Raw genomic sequence first — 21624 nt, 5'->3', positions numbered from 1 at the left:
TCTCGTTTCATAGCATAAGTAAGCACAAGGCTGCATACAGCCTTTCCAGACAACTTACATTTTTTTTAAAAAAGCACACCACATGCTGGCATAATGAAATGCAGCTATCAATATGAAACGGTGATTAATGCAACCTTTCCTGTCATGCAGTACAGAAACAATATGCAACTCATTCCAAACAAAAACTGTCGAACTCACCTGCCATCCTGAATATTTTGGAAGATCTTCTTAGCAGTCTCGAGGAAGGCCTCCTCGACATGCTCACCCCTAATTTTGAGAGCAAGCAGGGAAAGAGTGACTCATGATATATTCAAGAGCATGTGAACAAAAAAGACGAGCCTCCAGACTAGCTCGTTCAAGAGACAAGGCAATACAGAGCTGCATTCAACTCATCATATTTACTCTATTCTAATGCACACATTTCTTTTTCTTTCTTTCACGAAGTTCACTGAAATATTACATGCTTGACAGAATCAAGTATGAAGTTCAATCTGAAGATCCCCTGTAGCTCAGGTGCAATCAATTTTCTTTTTCCAAATGAGAAATTTACGTAGACATGATATGGTCAAACAGCATCATACAGTCAGTAACATGGGCAACAAAGAGGCATGTGAATCTTGTACAAAGCAACACAATTATTGAAAAGAACAGACCACAAGTAGCAATAGCACCGGATCAGGCAGTAAAATACCATATTTGCTGGTGTAATCATTGCACCTCTGAATTTTTTAATGAATATCCATTAATTTTTTTCTTCAGCGTAATGATTGCACCCTGACCTTACTGCCAGTGAGCAGCGACAGCACTGACGACAGCACGTTTGCCATTTTTCAGAACAGTGGCTGCGCCACCGCTCCCCACACTTTGACCTTGCTATATGCTGTTTTGCCGTGCAGAGGTATGCAAGTTAGATGTCTGCCGTTAAAAGCCATTGAGTACATGTCTGAGTGCAGCGATCGCACTGCCGGCAAGCATGCACGGGACAGCGCCCTACATCATTACTCGAACAGTGGTATCGCGTGCATCATGCCTTAAAACAGGCCATAGATAGCTAAAGCTCTATAAAACGGCACCCATGCAAGATTTGTGCACCCATACATAGTGCATGACCTACAGACACAGGGTTTTGCCTTGCCATCATTGAAGGGACACTAAAGGTGTCACAAATGAGCACGTCAATAAAGCGCGCGTGCGGCCACTTTCGAACGGCAGCGGAATAGTATGGCTCCCGACGCTCGCCCAAGAAGCGCGAACAACGAAACAACAAGTATCAAAAGACGCCGCCGCGCTGCATCCTCCTCGCCCACTAGCAGTCTCAGATCAAACGCCCGGCAAAGACTGGATCTTTCTAGAGGGAAAGGATGACACATCGCCGAGCGACGCCGCCGCGAGTAGAACCGGTGAGAGAAACCTCGAACATTCCGTAGCCTTGGCCGTACTGCACGCTGAAGAACCCTCCCGACGCTTCTAGAACCCTGGGGAGAGGAGATAAAAGCATGCAATGACGACCAGCGAGCAGTGAATGAGTGAGTCAGTCGGTCTAGTGTTGCAAGTTATGCTGAGTGTGGCTCCGTCAGCCAAAGAAGACGTGTTTATGATGTTGTGCGGTCAGTCGATCGTCCATATGGAAGAATCGGATGACAACGCCGTGTGAGCCGTGACAAGTTACGTCGATGGAACGAACAACGACAAACAGCGCTGGAGTTGGCATGAGTGTTTCCTAGAAGAGAAGCATTCAAGTACCGTCCAAGAATTGTGGACTGGATACGCCGTTGAATATTCAGGACTTTAACTGTTCCTGAATAGTTGTAATGCATGAGATTACATTTGTAGTGTGTGATCTGTTTGTTTAGTTCCCGTTGCGTTAACACCACCCGAGTTATATTGTGAAGTTGTAACTGGTACCAGCCGAGTGTGCACGTGCTTGTGATGTTGTACTGCCTTAACTGAGAATATATTTCGTTTGTGTTATCGACTCCCGGCTCTGACTCGGTCTCTGGACCACAAACGGCGTTCGATGGTGCACTAAAAGAACCAACTCTAAATTGTCCGCGCTTTCGTGGTGCGTTTCGGGGGGCCGATACGTCCGCCCTTGTAATCCGCCCGGCGATTGCCATCCCCATTAACGGGACAAGTGACAATTATTCTGGCGTCCGCGACAGGACCTTTTTGGTGCAAAGTGTGTCCAAAGTACGGAGAAAGAGCCTTGAGATGTTGATAGTGCTCGCGAACGATTTTTTAGTGTTGCACCGCGTTCACGCTTGCCTGTGTGCAGAGAGTGTTTTGGTATTCGAAGTTAGGCAGATATTTTGTACACGCGGCTAGGTTTGTTGACGGGCACCATGGACCTTGAGAAGTTAGTTGCCCTTGGTGAGAAGATGGGTCTTTCTGGGGACAAACTACGAAAGTGGGTTAGCCAAAAGGAAAAAGAAGAAAGAGCTAAGGAAGAAAGAGAGATGAAGGAACAACAGTTGAAAGCAGAGCTTGAAAGAGAGAAGTTGGCATTTGAGAGGGCCAACAGAGAGAAGCAGAGCTGGAGAGCGAGAGGCTAGCAGCTGAGAGGGAGAAAGAAGAAAGAGAGGCGCAGATGGCTGAAAGTTTTCAAAGGGCTGAGAAGCCAGCCCTTGGAATCCACCCGGCGACTGCCATCCCCGTTAGCGGGATCAGTGACAAAAGGCAAATATTAAGTCTGACGTTGATTGTTGAAATAGCATTCCAGAAACCACGTAGCGCTTGCTTCCTGCCAAGGAAATGCTTATTTTGAACGAAAATCCATTTTAGTGGTCCGTGCCGCCTAAGCACACTTCAAATCACCCGCCTGAACGGGCCTTCTGACGTAGCAGTTGCCGTGCCCAACGTTGCCCGCCTTTACTGCCCGGCTGCTGACGATACGGTTTCTTGCGCAACAGCGGCCATCAACCTAGCCAAGACGCAGCCACTGGCCACTCCGAAACTGTCTAGTTCACTGTAACGGAGCTTAGCTTGGCCAGCAGCAGTAGAGTATCAGCAGTGCGAAAATAGCGAGAGCCAAGCATACACTGCAGTACGCGATACCTAAAATACTACTGAGACGCGCGCAGCTCGGCGAAAACGAAACTTTTAAACCACTCACTCCGTTCCCCATGGTAATGCCAAGAAGTTCGCTTTTCCATGAATCAAACAGAAAAGAACAAGCAGCATTTTATTATGTCTTGTGATGCCTGGAAGGTTCTTTTTTTATCGCAAATAGTTTGATTACTAGTGGTTAATTGTACTCTGGACTCTTGACGTCATCGGGATCATTTCCAAAATGTCCCAGTCAATGGCGCACGTGGTGTCCTACATTGACCTTAATTTCTCGATTAGTAGGGCACTGCTGTTGATAATACATTGACCTTTCACTCTGACATAAATTGTTATTTGCCTTTAGTGTCCCTTTAAATTGGTGACACGGTGCAGAAGTGCATGAAGCACACGATATTTTTTTTCCAGCCCAACACGATCACTGACTCGTGCCACCCTAGTCATAAGCAGCTCCTAACGGCCAAATTCGTGCATTGCTTTCTGCATGCAATTCTAGTTTCAATCTCTCTAAAACAGGTGTCAATGTGTCACTCCTGACAATCGCAAAGTATTCCAACAAAGGAATAGTGGACCAACAAGGTTTTCCTACAGGCGACCACTTTGTCGACAGTGGTGGCATACAAGTTGCTTAGCCACTGCCTACCAATGATCTGCATCAGAATAAGCATTATACTTTTCCCTTAATTTTTCCTGTTTTCTATGCAGCAACAGTATAAGGGGAGAATGGGAACGTAATGGCACATGTTGGAGCTTTTGAACGATACCAAGACTGCAGTTATCGGTAATGGGAAAGGCAGAATAGCTCCACGAACTTGGATGACCTAGGGCAACCTTGAGCTCCTTTCTCGTGCACCCCGACTAAATTTCTTCCTTGGGCACAGTGCAAGTGCAGCTAAGTAATTTTGATGCAGCATATACTAAGCATTGGAGGTGATTAAACAAGTGGTTTCAAACTTTTTTTAGCAATATCACGATCCCAAGTGTACATGCCAGGCTTTCTGTGAAGCAATTCATGCAGTGCGTGGTGAACAAGTGCAGTTTATAACATAGGCAGGCCTTTAAAATCTCATTGTTTGGTTACAGTAATAGTAAGAATCATTAGAATTTCACCGTGCACGATGTTTGGATTCTCAGTACTCCAACTAATTCTCGAAAAAATTTTGCCCCGTACAATTATCACCCCCCCCCAAATTTTCGCTAGTCTTTAGTGAAAAAAAAAGTGCAATCTTCATGAGAGTAAATACTATAAAGCAAACCACGAGTCTAGCTCAGCAGCACAAAATACTCAAATAGGTTACAATTTATGCATTAAAATGAATGCCGAATGTAAAGCACGACTACATTACATGATCACAGAGAGGCCAGCACGCTGCACAAATGAACCATAAATAGTAATAATGCGACATGTTTTGTCGAACCATAGGAAAATCCATATGCTACCCACAACGGCCTGAACGACAGCAGACACCTTCACTTCGTTCTAGTATTCCTTGGTACATAACCCTACGGCTGGATGTCGTTTTGGCACATTCCGTAAACTAATAGACCAACAAGTAACCAACATGCGAAGTCCTCTTGCCAACAACTGCCAAAAACTCGGCCCCTATTCTTCTAGGCTTTCATCGTTTCAGATATTAAGAAAGCCACTGGAACATTTCTCAAAGGAACTCAAAGGAACTTCATATCAATACAGGATTTGTGTTTAGTCATGGCATTACAAATGTGAATAAGAAAAGCTGTAACAAACTTACGTTTTTGCACTAGCCTCCACAAACATTAGACCTGCAATATGTGAAAAACAATAGAGGAGGGTTTAAGGAGCACAAGAATGAGAAACTATGCGTTCTGAAGCAATGAACTAGGAGGCAAAGGTAATTTCTCTGAAAGCCGGGACAACATGGGCAAATCTTCTGTACTTGTCAAGTTAACAGATTTTTGCATGGAATTCACTATGCACACAGATATTTAAAAAAAAACAAGGAACAAGCAGACAGCCAGACAGCAAAATGGCATAGACAGCAAATGGCATGTACAGGCTGTTTCACGCTTTAGGGGAAATCTTGAAGCACATTCAGGGGTGCAACAGCTGAATTAGTATGTATTTGGAGAAATTTTCGGAGCAGCAAGATGTTGCTTCGGGGCACGAAAATCCAAATTTGGAGCAGGTTACGGGAAAAAGAACGCTCCGGTTTTTTATCCCGGAATCCCAAATTTGGAGCAGTACAACAAATAAGATGTACTTTTAGAAAAGAAAAATATATATATACTAACTATTTAACATAAGCTAACTTGTGCACAGTGCACAAGTGCACGTGAGCACTGCTATTTCAACAAAAGCAGCCTGTTGAAGCACCCCACAGTGCAAACAATGTCAAAGTTCACATTAGCATTTGCAGAGCCTGTCAAACCATTTGATAGGCACTGCATATGCTATTCTGAATCTGCCTACCTGGAGACCTCGAAATTCAGTAGATTCGTAAAGCAGGAGCAAAAGGGAACGACGAAAAAAACAAAACAGAAAACTGGCGCATGTTTTTGTTTATTGTTTCTGAGGGCCGCAGGAACTTCACACACCACTCTGAATGATTGCCAGTAATTTTTTAGACGTTGGCAATCATACTAGTACTCATTATTATACAGCGGGCGCGCACGAGTAATTAAGGAACAAAATGTGCTGTGTCCCATGACAGCGAGCACTAGTAGCTTCTTTTAAATCATAGTACGCTTCTCTGCACAGCAAAGGTGTACTGTGGCAAAAGTGTCTTAAAAAGTGTTCTGCACGTGACAGAACAAGGCCAGGACATTTTAGAACCACTGTCCTTTTTTTCTTTTCTTTCTTGGCGAGGTTAGGGTATAGTGAACTAGTAGTTAGGTTTATGGTCTGCACGTCTGGGTTGGATAGGATAATGTGCAAACTGCAGGTGATTAATGCTCTCCATTTCTTGCTAAAATTAGTGGTACTGAGAAAATTTTGAGGCTAGTCGAGTATTTTGGCGCAACGTGGCACAATTTCAACAAACTTCACAGTTTTGGCTCAGCTTGGCGCAAAAATAAGGAATTGTATCATTTTGGCGCAATTGGTGCAGCTGTTGCACCCCTGCACATTGCAGTGCCCACAATGAGTTCGCCCGTAAGTGTGAAACAGCCTGTAAGAGCTGTTTCACACACAATCGAAATGAACTGCCACCCACTTTCACAAGCCACCACGCTGGCATGCTGCACAAGACTTCCCCTGAGTAAAGTTCAAAAGTGCATTTTAATGGATGCGCAAGCGCTGCATGTGCATCCTGAAAACTAGGTGCATGTCTGAAAACTACACTACGAAGGTACCTGAAACCAGTTTGCAACATAAACACAACATAATTAGTTTTCTAGAAAAAAATATAGCAAGGAAGTGTATATGCAGAAGCCCTACTATAAAGTAGTCTGTACATATATAATTTCATTTAAATTAAAGAACTTGAAAGAAATGAAATGCTTTTATATTTTTACAGTCCTTGAAAACACAAGTGTACAATCCTAATGAAAATTGTCATATTTCACACCTCCTAATCGAGCTAACCAGCAGAAGTAAGAAACTGACAACAATAAATAAGAATCTCCTGCGTGAATTCTCGCAACGCAGTAAGCCAGTTTTGAAGAAGACAGGAGCAAAACATGCAGCACTCGCTCCAGCTCCCTGTCACCTACTAAACTGCTAATCCATAAAGGTCAGACGTAGCAGCGCAGCAGATGAAAAAGTGGGCTGAAGATAATGTCAAAATGTTGGATGCCTTGCTCCCACCTTCTACATTACGAGGTCACCGATAGTTACTTCGAGAGAAACAAAATCAAAACTGGCTGCGGAAAAGCTAATATCTTGATTAAATTATTTACAGTGCACTGAGGTGAGCCTTGGCACACTGTAAATATTTCCTTCGTTGCCTACAGCCATTGCATAGTCTAAATATTACAGAAACAAATAAAGAACTTACTTTTTTTAAGGTACGTTGGTGAGGAACCTTTTAATCGGAATTATGAAATTTACTCCTGTTCAGAGATGGCAGCTCTGCTATGCTTTTAGTAGAAGGTCAAAGCTAACAAGTTTAGAATTTCTGCCATTGACTGCGCTACAGGCAACAAGGTAGGGCAAAGAAAAAAAAAATAGTGCAGAAATAGAAAAGAATAAACGGGGATTTTACTGAAGCACTCTGACCACAGGTGGTAGTACTAGTACACTGCATTCATTATACAGTGAAAGTGCAATAGGCCAACCCCTTGAACAAAAGCATGAAATCGTACACTGCTGGTTGTTCATTAAACAGGCTCCATAGCGTCTTAAACAGCTGCTTTCTACACATAGCTCTCCTTCGATATTCAGCGAGCTCATGAGCTACTTTCAAATGGAAATGGGAGAACAGTCAAACACCTTAGGAAATGCTTGGGACCTTCAAAATACTTTTATTTTACAAACTGCTTCATTGTAAAGGTCACATGCTGCAATAATATAGCCTAAACTTAAGTATAGCATTTGTTACACAAGACATTTCATTGAAATGCCATTCACCCATAATTTTGTAATGCCATTCAAGTATAATTTGATCAGCGAGTTCAAGAATACAAAGCAACGAAAATCTATAGCATTCCTCCCAAATTAAACTTCGGTGGATTCCACACAAACCACTTGAAAGAACTTATTCATGGCCCGGTTGGTACTTGCTGCAAGACGTAATTGCTGTTAAAAACTCGTACGCAACGTACGTATGAAACACAAACAGAGATGGCACTGCTGACTAGTAATTTATTTCAGGCACAAAAAAAAAAGTGCAGAAAAACAAACCCTATCAAATGTCACAACCAGCTTTCACAGAATCCAATCTTTAAACTGTGAAGTTGTATTGATGTGTTACTGATGCAACAGCCATTTAAGTTGTTTTAATGTAAAAGTTAATTCAGAAGCCTCCTGATACTTGCTTCTGCCAAGAATTTTTATGAAATCATGGTTCGCATTAAAAGATCTTGAAGTATGCAGGAACATGCGCAACTTAATTTTTTTTCTTCGATTTAGATCATGTTCACTTATTTGATAGTTAATAATAATATATAGTGTTTTACGTTTATAATTATGAGGGACGCTGTATTGGAGGGTTCCGTAAATTTCCACCATCTGGTTTTCTTAACTTGCACCGGCATCGCACAGTACACGGGCCTCTAACACTTCGGCTCCATCAAAATGCGACCGCCGTGGCCGGGATCGGACCCGCGACCTTCAGGTCAGCAGCAGAGCACCGTAACTACTGTTTCACCGAGGCGGACGCTCACTGATTTGATAGTTAAAGGGCCAGTAAACAATCCCACGGTCCAAATTGTGTGATAAAGTGATAACTGCGCACTTGTACAATGTGAACATGCTGCCACAAAAATTTTACGAACAAGTGCTGTAATAAGGAAATTGCAAGGCATAGAACAACCCACTTCGGCTGGTTTTGGTTTCTTGCTTGACCTTCCCAACCTTTTTGGCAGTGATGAGCGGTAGGCATAGCCCAGTATCGCGACTTTGCCCACTTTGGCAACGTAACACGACGTCAGCGATTGCGTCATCAGCACACAGCCAACGACCGAGCAAGGCTTCCTCCACATGTCGCTCACGTCAGAGCGGCGCTAGGGTCCTCCTAGCCGCGCGGTGAAGGTGCAGTAAATGCGGGGCCAGAACCACATCACTGCAGAGCCAAGGCGGCATTTTGTTGTGCTGAGGACCAATCGACAAAGTCGGTGTTATGTAAAGTTGCCCATGGGCAACTTTACGTCGCTTCGCGGATGAGGATTGGACAGGTGCTAGAGTGGGGCGCGGGAACTGTTTTTCGAAATAGAAGGTCTGCGCGGCACGCAGTGCTGTGATATTCATAAAATGTGATCACCATGGCTTTCTCCACAAAATGGCAAGCTTTTTTTGGGAGATAAAAAAACCAACAAAAAAACTGGGGCCTGTTTAATGACCCTTTAAGACTGGCCAGTCTGTCCAACACAGTACTTGCCATACATCAGGGGTACCAGTACATGATTCCTATTTCACTTCGCACCTATAGTGCCAAAGGCATTGTGTAGACATTTAGTGACAATTACGTTTTATGGTAAAGCATTTGACTCCCAATGAGGCTCTATAGTGCAAATCTCAATGTACTGCATTTTCAACACACAGAGCAAGCTTGTATTGCGTGGTAGCCTAGATGTGCTCAGTGGACATTCAGACATCTGTAAGCAGATCAGTGGGATGCAATGCTTTCCCATTTTTATTAGCAAGATCCTCTTGGCCTTATAAGTAGACAAACAGATGGCATCACAAGCACAGGTGCTGCTGGCTGGTCTAGTGTAAAGCTTGCACCAGGCAAGAACATCTTGCTCTAGAAGCATCCAGATGGCCCCAATAGTTGGTTTTGAGCTAACTTGGCCAACAAATGCACCCAAGAAGTTATGAAGTAGACGTATTGGCACACTGTCAACTTATGATTGAAACTGTAGCGAGTGCCCCTCATATGACTGCTTGTCAATCTGGCCATTAAGTGCCTCGACAAAAGTGACGTTAACGGCACAAGGGATGTATATGGACTATCAGAAAAATTTAGAATCTAGAAAGATTTAGAATCCGCTCACCATTTTCGTCAGCAAACTGCTTTGCCTCGTCGTACGTGACATCTCTCTGAGCTTCAAGATCACATTTGTTGCCAATCAAAAAGATGACCTGCATCAAAGAAGGGGAACAATGTAACCGATGGCACAAAAAAAAGAAATCTGAAACGCAAGCACCTTTTAATGGCTTGAACCGAAGTACAAGGTTAAAAAAATGAGACCATATCTCGCTACCCCCAAAATACTTAAGGTGAAATTAAATTCTGCACATTTACATGCCAGAACTACAATACACCTTTGGGAAGCACTGTAGTGGTGGGGATACATTTTGAACACCTGCAGTAAGCCCCATGTGCATGAAGGTGTGCTTGAATTTTCCCCCCTTCAAAATGCAGCTGCCATGGCCAGAGGAGACACAAGCAAGATGTGTGTCTGTATTGCCAATGCTCCGTCATCACATTAACTGGACACCTGCCACCATACTCCTCCCTACCGCAGAGATCACTACCACAGCTTATGTTAACCATCCTTCTTCTGCTGCCAGGTTTTCCCTTCTAAAAAGCCTTCAATGTGTGTTTTCACCAACCAGGTTAAATACTACAATACTACCCTCCCTTCTCCCTCATCACTTCAGCTTCCAGCATCTTATATGCCGGAACTCAACTCAACCCACATGCCATCAACCGATTCCACACAGAAGTGACTGATCCGCTGTCTGCTACTACTGCGCAGAGGTATACAAGCATGCAACCATAGAGTTTCTCACAATAATACCTAGAGGGAAATATGGTGCCACCGACTATGCAAATTTCCTAAGGGGTGCTGTACCGCGATGGGAATGACTGTAGTATGTGTGTCTACGAGGCTTGTGCTAAAAAGTGGATACGGCTGCACAAATAAAGCTTCTCTAAAACAAACACTTTATAACAGAATCTCATTCAGCCATATTACATTATAGAATAAAAGTTTGCTCACCTGTAGAGTAACTAAATGGCGAAAGAAAAAAACAGACGATAAACAGTTGCAGAGTGAATGCTGACAGTATTGTGTCTTCCTACTTAAGGGGGGATGTGGCAATGAAAACTATCTTGGGTGAAAAGTATCTTGGTATAAAGTGATGAAATTTGGCATGCAGATGTGATATGTTGTGCTAATATCATAACTGAAATCGGTTTTTAGCTATCTGTTGTAGTTTCTGAGTTACAACACTTATAGACTCTCATTGTCATCCCAAAATTAATTAATGAATTAGACATAAGTTCATCAAGATTTTTGCATAAACATATTCACAAGGGCCCATTCTGTACCATAAAGCTATTGGTTTACTTTTAGTATGCAATTAAGCATGCAAAAATTTTTTGAAATTTCTTGTACTCATTGTCTTACTAACAACTTTTACAAAAAGGCAATTATAAAAATCTGTATGGCGTGTAGACAAATATGGACAGCTTTACGGCACTTACCAGTGTCTCGGAATCTAAGCGCAGAATACGGAATGGTTATATCTTTATTTGTTGTGAAACGGCCCAGGGATGACTGACAGCAGCTGTTAAAAAAAAATGAAAGCTGAGAAAATGGAGCTAAAAGCTAAGAAAATGGAACTCAGAAGGAAGCTGGTTTTATTTTTCCTTGGAGAAATGCAGCTTTGTGGCTATCTTGAGCTCTATCTGTTCTCTTTATGATGACGCCAATATGGTGGCACTGTGTCAAGGGAAAACTGCAGATTTGCATTTTCTAAAGCCCAATTTTCTCATCGTTTTTGACGGCAGCACACTAGTAAAATGCTTTTTTTTTTTCAACTTCTACTGCTTATTTTGGTCTAATATTTCACCATGATGTAAAACATGGCCTGAGGATTGCAGAAAAAAATTAATTGAAAAACTGAACATTTTGACCAAATTTACCATTCCCATTACCACGTCCCCCCTTAAGTGGCCGCTCGCTACTTTTTACGTTTATGAAAGTGTATATCGAAGCAGAAGTTCTTAAAGTAAAATAATACTTCTTTCTGTATAATGCTAAGAAAGAACTAGCTTACTATGTGGTGCTTCAGTACAAAATTAACCATTTTGACGCAAGGATTGTGTCTTCGAAGAACGTGTTGTATGCATTCCCATGCATACAACAGCGTCACAGCGCATTTTCCCTCTAGGTGACTGTATGAAACTCTATGCATGCAACAGCAAAGGCAAAATTCAGGAAGCAGAAATTGTGGAAGTGGAACAGCAAAAGTGGCAATGGCACATGAGTGTAGGGGCTTTTTAAGATCATCTTCCTGAAGAATAAAACTGCAGAGCTACTTGGTTCACAGAAACCAGGGCATGAGCTGGGAAAAGATGGAAAAGGCCCACACGGGCACAGGGCTGCCCTTTTCTATCTTGTCTTAGAGCCCTGGTTTACGAGACCCACCTCTAGAGGGCTTCAGTAGCTCCTGTCAAGAGTACCATGGTATCACTAAGCTGCCAGCTCAGCCAGAAGAGTACTCGCAGTAAGGTTGATAGGTTGTGGGCCCTATTATCACCTTGTACAATTGCATAGAATATGTGTTGCCTTATTTTGATTACCTAAAGACAAGCAGATGCCAAGGATGTGCTTCCCAAATCTACTAGTAGGTGCAGTACAGTTCTCTATTCCGTATAGCTCCATGCAAGTGACCAACGACCTGTGTCATAATAAATTTTATGCATTCATACCCAAGGTCACCTATTATCACTGGAATAAGCCGACACCTTGACTCACTAACACATAGCAAAGCAAAATTGGTACAAAAGAACAGGATTTGTTCTTGACAATACTGGCAAAAATGAACCGGACGAGCACAACTCAATGTTCAGCAGACACTAAGAAGAGCAACTAGTGCTTGGGCCTAGTTAACCTAGCATCTAAACTTGTTCTTAAAGGGACACTAAAGGCAAATATTAAGTCGACGTTGATTGTTGAAATAGCGGTCCAGAAACCTCGTAGTGCTACTTTTATGCCAAGGAAGTGCTTATTTTGAAATAAAATAACGTTTTAGTGGTCCGCATCGCGTTAGCGCACTTCAAATCACCCGCCTGAAATCAGACTTTCATACATCACTGCTGCCGTGCCCAACGCTGCCCGCCTTTACTACGCGGCCGCCGACACTAGTAGCAGCAGAGCGAAAGTAGCGGGACCCACAGCAGCAACAACGGCTATCGAAGCCATCGAAGCTTGCCGCAATCGCCGCAATGGATGTGGACGGAGAACTTGACAACGAGATATTGGCTCGCGACGCCAGGCTCCAATTCAGCGACTTGAGCCCCGATGAACGCGATATGCTGCTGAGGGCTCGTAGTGCCAGTGTCGTTGCATGCGGCATTTTGTCGAACTTTCTGTCAGAGCGACTTTCACGAGCGCACAAAACACACGCGGCAGTACGCGATCCCGAAACTACCACTGAGACGCAACCACATGAGCGAAGCAGGGCGCCGGGCAAAGCGCAGTTCGTCGAAAACAGAACCTTTGAACCACGCGCGCCGTTCCCCATGGCAACGCCACAAAGGTTCTTTTTTCCATGAATCAAACGGAAACGAACAAACAGCATTTTATTACATCTCTTGATGCACGGAAGGTTCTTTTTTTACTGCTGCTAGTTTGATTGCTAGTGATTAATTGCAGGCAGACTCTCATACGTCATCGGGATCATTTTGAAAATGTGCCGCTCGTGGCGCACATCGTATGATACATTTAGCTTAATTTCTCGGTAAGTAGGGCACTGCTGTAGATAATATTGCCATTTTAGACGTTTTCATACATTGAGCTTTCACTCTGACATAAATTGTTATTTGCCTTTAGTGTCCCTTTAAGACCTTGTACGCAGGTCTGAAAAAGGTTCATCCTATAAATTAGATAAAATTGCTGCCAGTGACTCTGCTGCCTATTTTGCTAACTTTGAGTGGTATTCGCATATTTGAAGCTTTGAACAACAAAGCATCGGCACTATCCTTGAATTAAAAGGGCTGCTATTCAAAAAATGCAAACACATTTTAGAATGCGCACTGGCTCTGGAATGACTAAGCAAATTAAAAAATGAAGAGACGCTAACCTTCCTCTACTCAAGTGTTAGAGAACTGCTGACCCTCGCACTAAGGTAACTAGAACACTTTATTCAAGCTCCTGCCATCCACAGACAGGCTGTTGAATGCTAGCAGCCATATTGGATTGTTTATGGTTAGGCTGGGTGACGTGAACTTTTATGCTTGTCTTGTATTACAAATCACATTTTATGGCATCTTGCCCAACAACAAGGAAAAAAACATGCAGCTTGCAAGTACATTATAAGACTGATGCAAAAGCAGAACACAATAGCTTTTGCCCATTTCTAAGTTGTTTGCACAAACAGTAAGATTTTACTGATTCGTGCCTGTATAGCAACGCGCAGGGCAGTGCCATAGCAGAAATATGGACTCACTGTGTTGGGGTTGGTGAGGTTCCTTGCGTCAGTTAGCCAGCTGCTGAGATGGTTGTACGTGCTGCGCCTGCAGGCAAGACAAAAAAAATGCGACACTCTTCATGGTGCACTCGAGACCACAGATCCTAGCAAAATGTAACAGATTTCTTGTGACTGAATAATTTGCAGGGTTTAACATCTTAAAGGGATACTGAACAATATTTTCACCGCCGAGATAAATGGCCCAATTGAAAGATCGGGTGCTGAAATTTGTTGAAACAACCTTCATTTGAGCCAGAGACTAGCAGAAAATAATGAATTTAATGCATTTTTCGCAAATTGGCGCGTCTAGCGGCCGCGCCGCGAACTAGAGAGGAAGTGACGCGAAACTCGTCGGATACTGACTCGCCAACCGTGCTCGCTGCAAAATCGCTTACCAATTGACATCTCAAGCCGCCACCCGCTGCCGCGCGTCTCTCTCAAAACGTGTTCTCACGGTCGGGAAGGTGTTCTTGAGAGGAGATGTGGAGAAAGGGAAGGTGGCAGGGCAGGAGAGAGCGTGCCGGTAGCCCCCCTCTTGCTGGAGCATTCGACGTCACGACCGTCGACAAGCACACTGGCATGCAGCCGCCGCGCTCTCACAATCCACTAAAAATTCGTCCAACTGCTCGAAATTACGTGAAATAAACGCTGTTTATAGGAACAGTCATGTCGTCCGAGTCGAATGCAAGTTTCAAATTTTTGCTCAGTATCCCTTTAAAGCAGCACTTCTGCCATGAAAGACACTCCAGCTGAAGACACCAAATTACATTTTCATCGTGAGGTTCTCAAGTGTGCGCCTAAATATAAACCACAGAAACATAGTGCTGTCCACCCCCTTGGAATAAAGTTGTCACATCGAAGAATCCAGCATATGACCACATGCTCAGTAAAAGAATGCCATCAACAACGACCTACCACAGTGGGACAAGCGGCTTTTAAAGGGCCCCTCACCACCCTGAGTTCAAAGACAAGGGAGTGGTCACCTTCACTACCCTTCCTACAGGATATATCTCCTCCTTGCCACTTATTTCTTAAAAGCACCTGTACAATGCCAGCGCTAAGCATGGGGCCTATCAAGATTTCACGCTTGTCGGCTACATGCTGTTATCTCCAAATGTGCAGTCGAAAATACACAAAATGAAGTGAAATCAGTTGATTGCGCCCGATAGTCATGCGAGAGAAGGAAGAACGAGTGGGCGGCTGCATGGCAAAGCAGTGCAGGAGACAATTCACATCTGATATTTTGCGTATATGGACCAATCGAGAGCATGTACTGTAATGATGTCACGTGAATCCCAGTTCCTGCGTCACGAAGTACGCAAGAAAGAAGAGAAACGCCAGGAGAGAATAACGCGCTCGTTTTTTGTATTTTCAGAGGCTGGCGAGAAGCCTTTTAAAATTTCATGGCAAGCGAGTACGAATACATTTAGTACAATAATTCTTGACACTAGAGTACAGTGACACTCAATAGGAAGTACCAATAGTTACAGCATCTTTTCATGTTAACAACCAGTGCTTTCTGTATGCTTTACGCGGTTTGATAGGTGGTTCTTAGGTTTATGGGGTTTAAAATCCCAAAGCGACTCGGGCTATGAGAAACGACGTAGCGGAGGACCACGAATAATTTTGAGCCCCTGGAGTTCTTTACCTTGCACTGACATTGCACAGCACATGGCCCCCTAGCATTTTGCCTCTTATCGAAATGCAACCACCGCGGACAGGATTGAACCCGTGTCTTTGGGTCAGCAGGCGAGCACCGTAATCACTGAGCCACGGTGGCGACCATTCATATTATGCGGTTTGAAAAAGGGGGGAGTAAAAGGTATTACATTACCTGCAAATCTAGGGGACTTCTAAAATTGGGAGATTCGTCACGGGTAAGGAGGAGGCCTGACAAAAACCGTTTCAGGCAGTGCCTGTGATTTGTCTAGCCTAAGAGATTCATCATGACCTTAAATGGTTACATCAAAGAGGGCCTGGAACGCTTTTTAAAAGAGGAGCTGTTTAAGCTCGGAGAAACTCCCGTTAGTCGTGAACAAAAATTTATCATCATCATAAACCAGCACGCGCTCTCTTTGTCCTCTTCATCTTCTGCTTCGCTCCCTGAACACGTGCGTCGATTTTTCTCCGGTGTAGAATGCAATAACTCTGATAGGCGGCAGGATGAGCACACAGAGAGAGAGAGAAAGAAAAAAAGTGAGAGGAAGAAAGGAAAGAAAAAAATAAACAGAGAAAGAGATAAATAGAAAGAATCAAAGAAAGAGAAAGAAATGGAAACAATAATAAAAAGATAGAAACAGAAAGAAAATATTCAGCAGATCCCACTCCTTCTGGAAATCTGTTTCATGTAAAGCAGTCAGCGAGTACTTCTATGCTGTATTTTATGACTTTGAGGCAAGCGTTACGAGGTGGATCGACGTGTTTTTGTAAATTTAGTAGTGTGCACACTGTGGGCTTACTAGGCACGTCGACAACACTGGAATTTAAAGGGTAACTTAGGCGTAACGTAATGTCAGCACTAACGTTAGAGCACATACGTCACTATTATCGAAACAAAGTTCACATTACAGTGCAATGGTAATAATAATAATAATATCTGGGGTTTAACGTCCCAAAACCACGATATGATTATGAGAGACGCCGTAGTGGAGGGCTCCGGAAATTTCGACCTCCTGGGGTTCTTTAACGTGCACCTAAATCTAAGTACACGGGCCTCAAACATTTTCGCCTCCATACAGTGCAATGGTGTGAATATCATATGTAACTTTCGTTGATACATTCCTCCGGGGTCGAGCAACGCTTGAACATAGCTTGCTGAATATAGAATCCAAATGTAATGTTTATTAGACTGCTGTAAAAGCGGAGCCAACACTGGAACCACAGAACCTAACCTGACATGGCGCCTGTATGGTAGGAGTAGATCTGTAGCATTATCGCTTTGTTCTAAAATTAGATAGCCAGCACCACAACCGCAATTGACGTTGCATCGACATTACGCCAGCATAGGGTGTTTTTCCAACAGTTTCTAAGTTCCAAAGCAGGCTCCGTGATAGTATAGCTGACCGCCACGCAGAATGATTGGGTTCAATTCCTGCTGAGATCCCAATTCTTTTTGTTTGCATTCATCGGGTCAACGCGGCCGAGGCCAGTTTTTCTTAATGCTCTCACATTAAAATTACCAATGTCTGTTCTCGCCGTTCCTGGGTAGATATAAACTCTCAACCACCTGTGGCGCATATCCGTACACCGCGACCTGTGGTAAACAGGCATGTGCCACACGTGTCTGGAGGAAAGGGTTTGACGACGTATGCAGCAGGATTTTCACGTTCTTCATGTCATGACCAGACGACCATATTTGTCAAATCCTCTTACCCTCCCATGCCAATTTTGGTCTACACCAAGTTGAGGCGATCACGAGAGCACACAGATGTAGGCGGATAGATAGATAGATAGACAGATAGATAGAAACGCTCGAAGTGCCTAAGGTTCGCTAAGAAATGCTTCACATTTAAAATAAAGAGAAACAAGGAAGGCCGCACAGTTCCACACTTCATTCAGGCTTGGCACCACTAGTGCAAAGCTGCCTTAATTTTGAACATACTTGGAAATTGCTGCTGATCAGCAGTCAAGCCTCCTGTGAAGATATCAGCGAAATATAGCGCTGCACGCAGCATGAAATTTGCAATTTCGTTTCACAGACAACTAAAGATTGCTTCCTCTCAGTAAAGTGCATCACAGCGGCAGGTGTCAAAGCTACAGTGGCTAGGTACAAAAGTGGTGCATGTGAAACAAAGCCGCATCTGTGCCTCACGGTGCCGCTCAGCGGCTGCGACGCTACAGCACTGTCACGCATGAAACATAGAGGTAAGAAAACTTTGAAGGGAGCGCAACACATACAATTGAAGACAGAAAACAAGTGTTGGCCCAACATGTGATACTCGTGTAAATGCACGCATTCAGTGCAGACAAAGCTATGACAACAGCTTATGCAGACACCCATGGCGGTGGTTATGGTGGTCGACTGCTGGCCCCAAATATTGCGGGATCAGGTCTCAGCCTCGGCAGCCGCATTACGATGGAGGCAAATGCTAGAGGCCTGTGTGCTTAGATTTAGGTGCACGTTAAAGAACCCGAGGTGGTAGAAATTTCTGGAGCCTTCAACCATGGCGTTTCTCAATCATATCGCGGTTTTGGTACATAAAAACCACAACAATTAATATTACTGCCTAGTGCAGACGCACAAAAGTACTTGGCCAACAGGCCAACACACTGCTTCTCAGAGGTAATGTGTTGGGCCAACGAGGCTTCATGGAGCGTTCGCTTACCAAGGCAGGCTGTGTAGGTGCAATGCTCTTTCATAGTTTATTTTTTCCTCCGTGATGTACATGTTACACCTATACACTCCCTGCACTCAAATTGCTTGGATTCAAGCTCGACATCGGCTAGCCACCCAGCTCATATTCACCATCGTGATGTGGCTGTGCTGTGTGACCCGATTTGGTTTGGTTTGATTTTTTAAGAATTGAATTGAGGCAGTTTATCGGGAGATTTATGGCCATGCTCATACAATCGGAAGGACAGATCAGAAATCGGGAGCCTCCAGGACAAATAGGCACATTTGGCATTATAGTCTATCCCGGATACATCGAACTCCAAGGGAAGTGCGAAATAGTTCGATATATTGATAATTCGAAATAAAAAATATGCGCACTTAAGGCTTATATTTAGGGGTGTGCGAATATTCGAAAGTTTCGAATATTCGTCGAATATTACATTAGAAATATTCGTATTCGATTCGAAAATCATGTATTCAAAAAGTTTCGAATATTCGACAACTTCGATTATTCGAAAAATTCGAATATGCGATTCGATTATCACGCATAAAATAACTCGTCTTCCACATTTCTGCTGCGTTCGTATCGCTAAAAACGTTGCCGAGAGGAGCGATACACATCGTTAGTAGACGATATCTGCCTGCGACGAGCGCCCCAATGCGTATGATTTATTGCTGGTGCATCTCCGACGTGCAGCACTGTTGGCGATCATGTAACCGTACATTTTCAATATTATGCGGCCGTAACGTGCCGCACTACCACTCGTTCACTATGCGGGACCACTTCTGAAGAAAGACAGTGGCCCACGTGACTGGTGGCGGACTGTAGGCGCCTTCAGACACCCCAGTCTGGCAAAGCTTTGCCCCACGTAACTCCCTATACCAGCCACTTCTGTTCCAAGCGAGCGTGCATTTTCAGTGGCAGGGGGTGGGTGGGGGGTTGCCTCTGTTACAAGGTAGCGCCTGCTGCCTGATCACGTGGAGCAACTCATATTTCTTCATGATAAGATCTAGTCATTACGTTCATTGTGCCGTGATATTTGCTTGTGTTGTGATGTGCATTGTGCTAGCCTGGACATTGTGTTCTGGTGATAGCAGCGTATGCTGTGTTGCCAGTCAGGCTGTTAATGCTTTTTTTTTAAATAGCTGCATGTTAAATAAAAAAAAATTCGGCAGATCCCACGGGGAATCGATGTAATGCGAAGCAGTCAGCAAAGAGCTGCACGCATCGCCTTGTTTGTCTTTGAGCCAAATGAAATCATTCATGCCATGGCATCTAGTCCACCATATATCGCATGTTTGCCATGCACTCATGCATGCACAGTCTAGAGTACACCATGACAGTGAAACGCATATTTGGGTATATAAATGCATGACCTGTCGTTTATGTTCTTCACGCACTCGTGTCATGCCATACCAATTTGGGTATGTATCCCGTTAACAAAACGGCCGGAAGCGCACCATGACAGTGGCATGTAAATCATACCGTACATGACATGCATAACATGATTCGCATGTTAAGACCTCTCATTTATGTTCGTCATACAGTCACATCACGCAATACCAATTTTGGTGTATATCAAAGGAGCGAAATGGCCGCGAGTGCACCATGAGTAGAGCATGTAAATCATGCTATACATGACATGAATATTATGGTTTTTCATGTTACCACCTGTCACTAATGTTCATCATACAGTCACATCGCGCAATACCAGTTTTGGTGTATATCAAGTTATCGAAACGGCCGCGAATGGACCATGAGCGTGGCATGTAAGTCATGACATACATGGCATGCATGTCATAGTTGTCATGTTACCACCTCTTATTGATTAATGAGAACTAACAGACAATAACGCCAAGGAAAGTACAGGGGGTGTTATCTGTAGTATTTAGAATATAAATGTGAAGAAAGTAAAGTGGACGAAAAGATGACTTGCCGCCGGCAGGGACCGAACCTGCGACCTTCGAATAACGCGTCCGATGCTCTACCACTGAGCTACGGCTGCGGTCATCCTCCCGTCCACTTTCTGGGGTATATATGTTGATTTAAACCTAGGAGTGTTAGTGAGCGCCAATCGCAGCCATGGCGGCGAGTGTGTAACATTCTTTTTTTGCCTGTTGGCGTCACGTAGCACGTGATCTTTTTACGAGCTGGCAGCTGACCAATAATCCCTCGCATACTACCTGAAGGCATTAAGTCTGCCGCCGGCAGGGACCGAACCTGCGACCTTCGCAGGTTCGGTCCCTGCCGGCGGCAAGTCATCTTTTCGTCCACTTTACTTTCTTCACATTTATATTCTAAATACTACAGATAACACCCCCTGTACTTTCCTTGGCGTTATTGTCTGTTAGTTCTCATTAATATTGTGTCTAACAAAGATAAACGAGCCCTTGAAAAATAATCTGCTTTCCCTCACCTGTTATTGATGTTCTTCATACAGTCACATCGCGCAGTACCAATTTTGGTGCATATCAATCTAGCGAAACGGCCACGAGTGCGCCATGAGCACGGCATGTAAATCATGTCGTACATTTCATGCATGTCATGATTATCATGTTACCACCTTTCATTTACGTTCGTCATACAGTGGCGTCGCGCAATACCAATTTTGGTGTATACCAAGCTAGCGAAACGGCCGGGAATGCACAATGAGCGCGGCATGTAAATCATGACATACATAACCTGCATGTCGTGATTTCCATGTTACCACCTCTCATTTACGTTCGTCATGCAGTCGCGTCACGCAATACCAATTTTGGTGTATGTCAATCTACTGAAACTGCCGCTAGCGCATCATGAGCGTGGCATGTAAATCAGGTCGTACATGACTTGCATGTCATGATTTTCATGCTACCACGTCTCACTTACGTTCGTCATACTGTCGTGTCGCGTAACACCAATTTTGGTGTATATCACGCAAGCGAAACGGACGCGAATGCACCATGAGCGTGGCATGTAAATCATGACATACATGTCATGGATGTCATGGTTTTCATGCTACCACCTGTTATTCATGTTCTTCATAAAGTCACATCGCACAGTACCAATTTTGGTGCATATCAATCTAGCGAAACGGCCGCGAGTGCGCCATGAGCGCGGCATGTAAATCATGTCATACATGACATGCATATCATGATTTTCATGTTACCACGTGTCAGTTATGTTCGT

The 21624-nt window shown here is 43.8% G+C and overlaps 1 protein-coding gene across 3 annotated transcripts in view; it reads right to left on the bottom strand.

Annotated features, from left to right (window-relative positions):
* The window catches only part of LOC119391505 (ras-related protein Rab-14), a 47906-nt gene that overhangs the window by 14645 nt on the left and 11637 nt on the right, over nt 1-21624 (bottom strand). For all 3 annotated transcript variants that reach the window (XM_037659185.2, XM_049414380.1, XM_037659190.2), the window contains exons 3-6: nt 14102-14168; nt 9694-9781; nt 4815-4845; nt 199-267 (exon numbers count right to left, since the gene is read on the bottom strand). In XM_037659185.2, the coding sequence (XP_037515113.1) occupies nt 199-267; nt 4815-4845; nt 9694-9781; nt 14102-14168 (255 nt within the window). The remainder of the gene's footprint in view (nt 1-198; nt 268-4814; nt 4846-9693; nt 9782-14101; nt 14169-21624) is intronic.

The sequence above is a fragment of the Rhipicephalus sanguineus genome, chromosome 1 (assembly GCF_013339695.2).
Source record: "Rhipicephalus sanguineus isolate Rsan-2018 chromosome 1, BIME_Rsan_1.4, whole genome shotgun sequence".
Classification (NCBI taxonomy): Eukaryota; Metazoa; Arthropoda; class Arachnida; order Ixodida; family Ixodidae; genus Rhipicephalus; species Rhipicephalus sanguineus.
The sequence above is the reverse complement of the archived record's forward strand: the minus strand, read 5'-3'. Positions and strand labels throughout refer to the sequence as shown.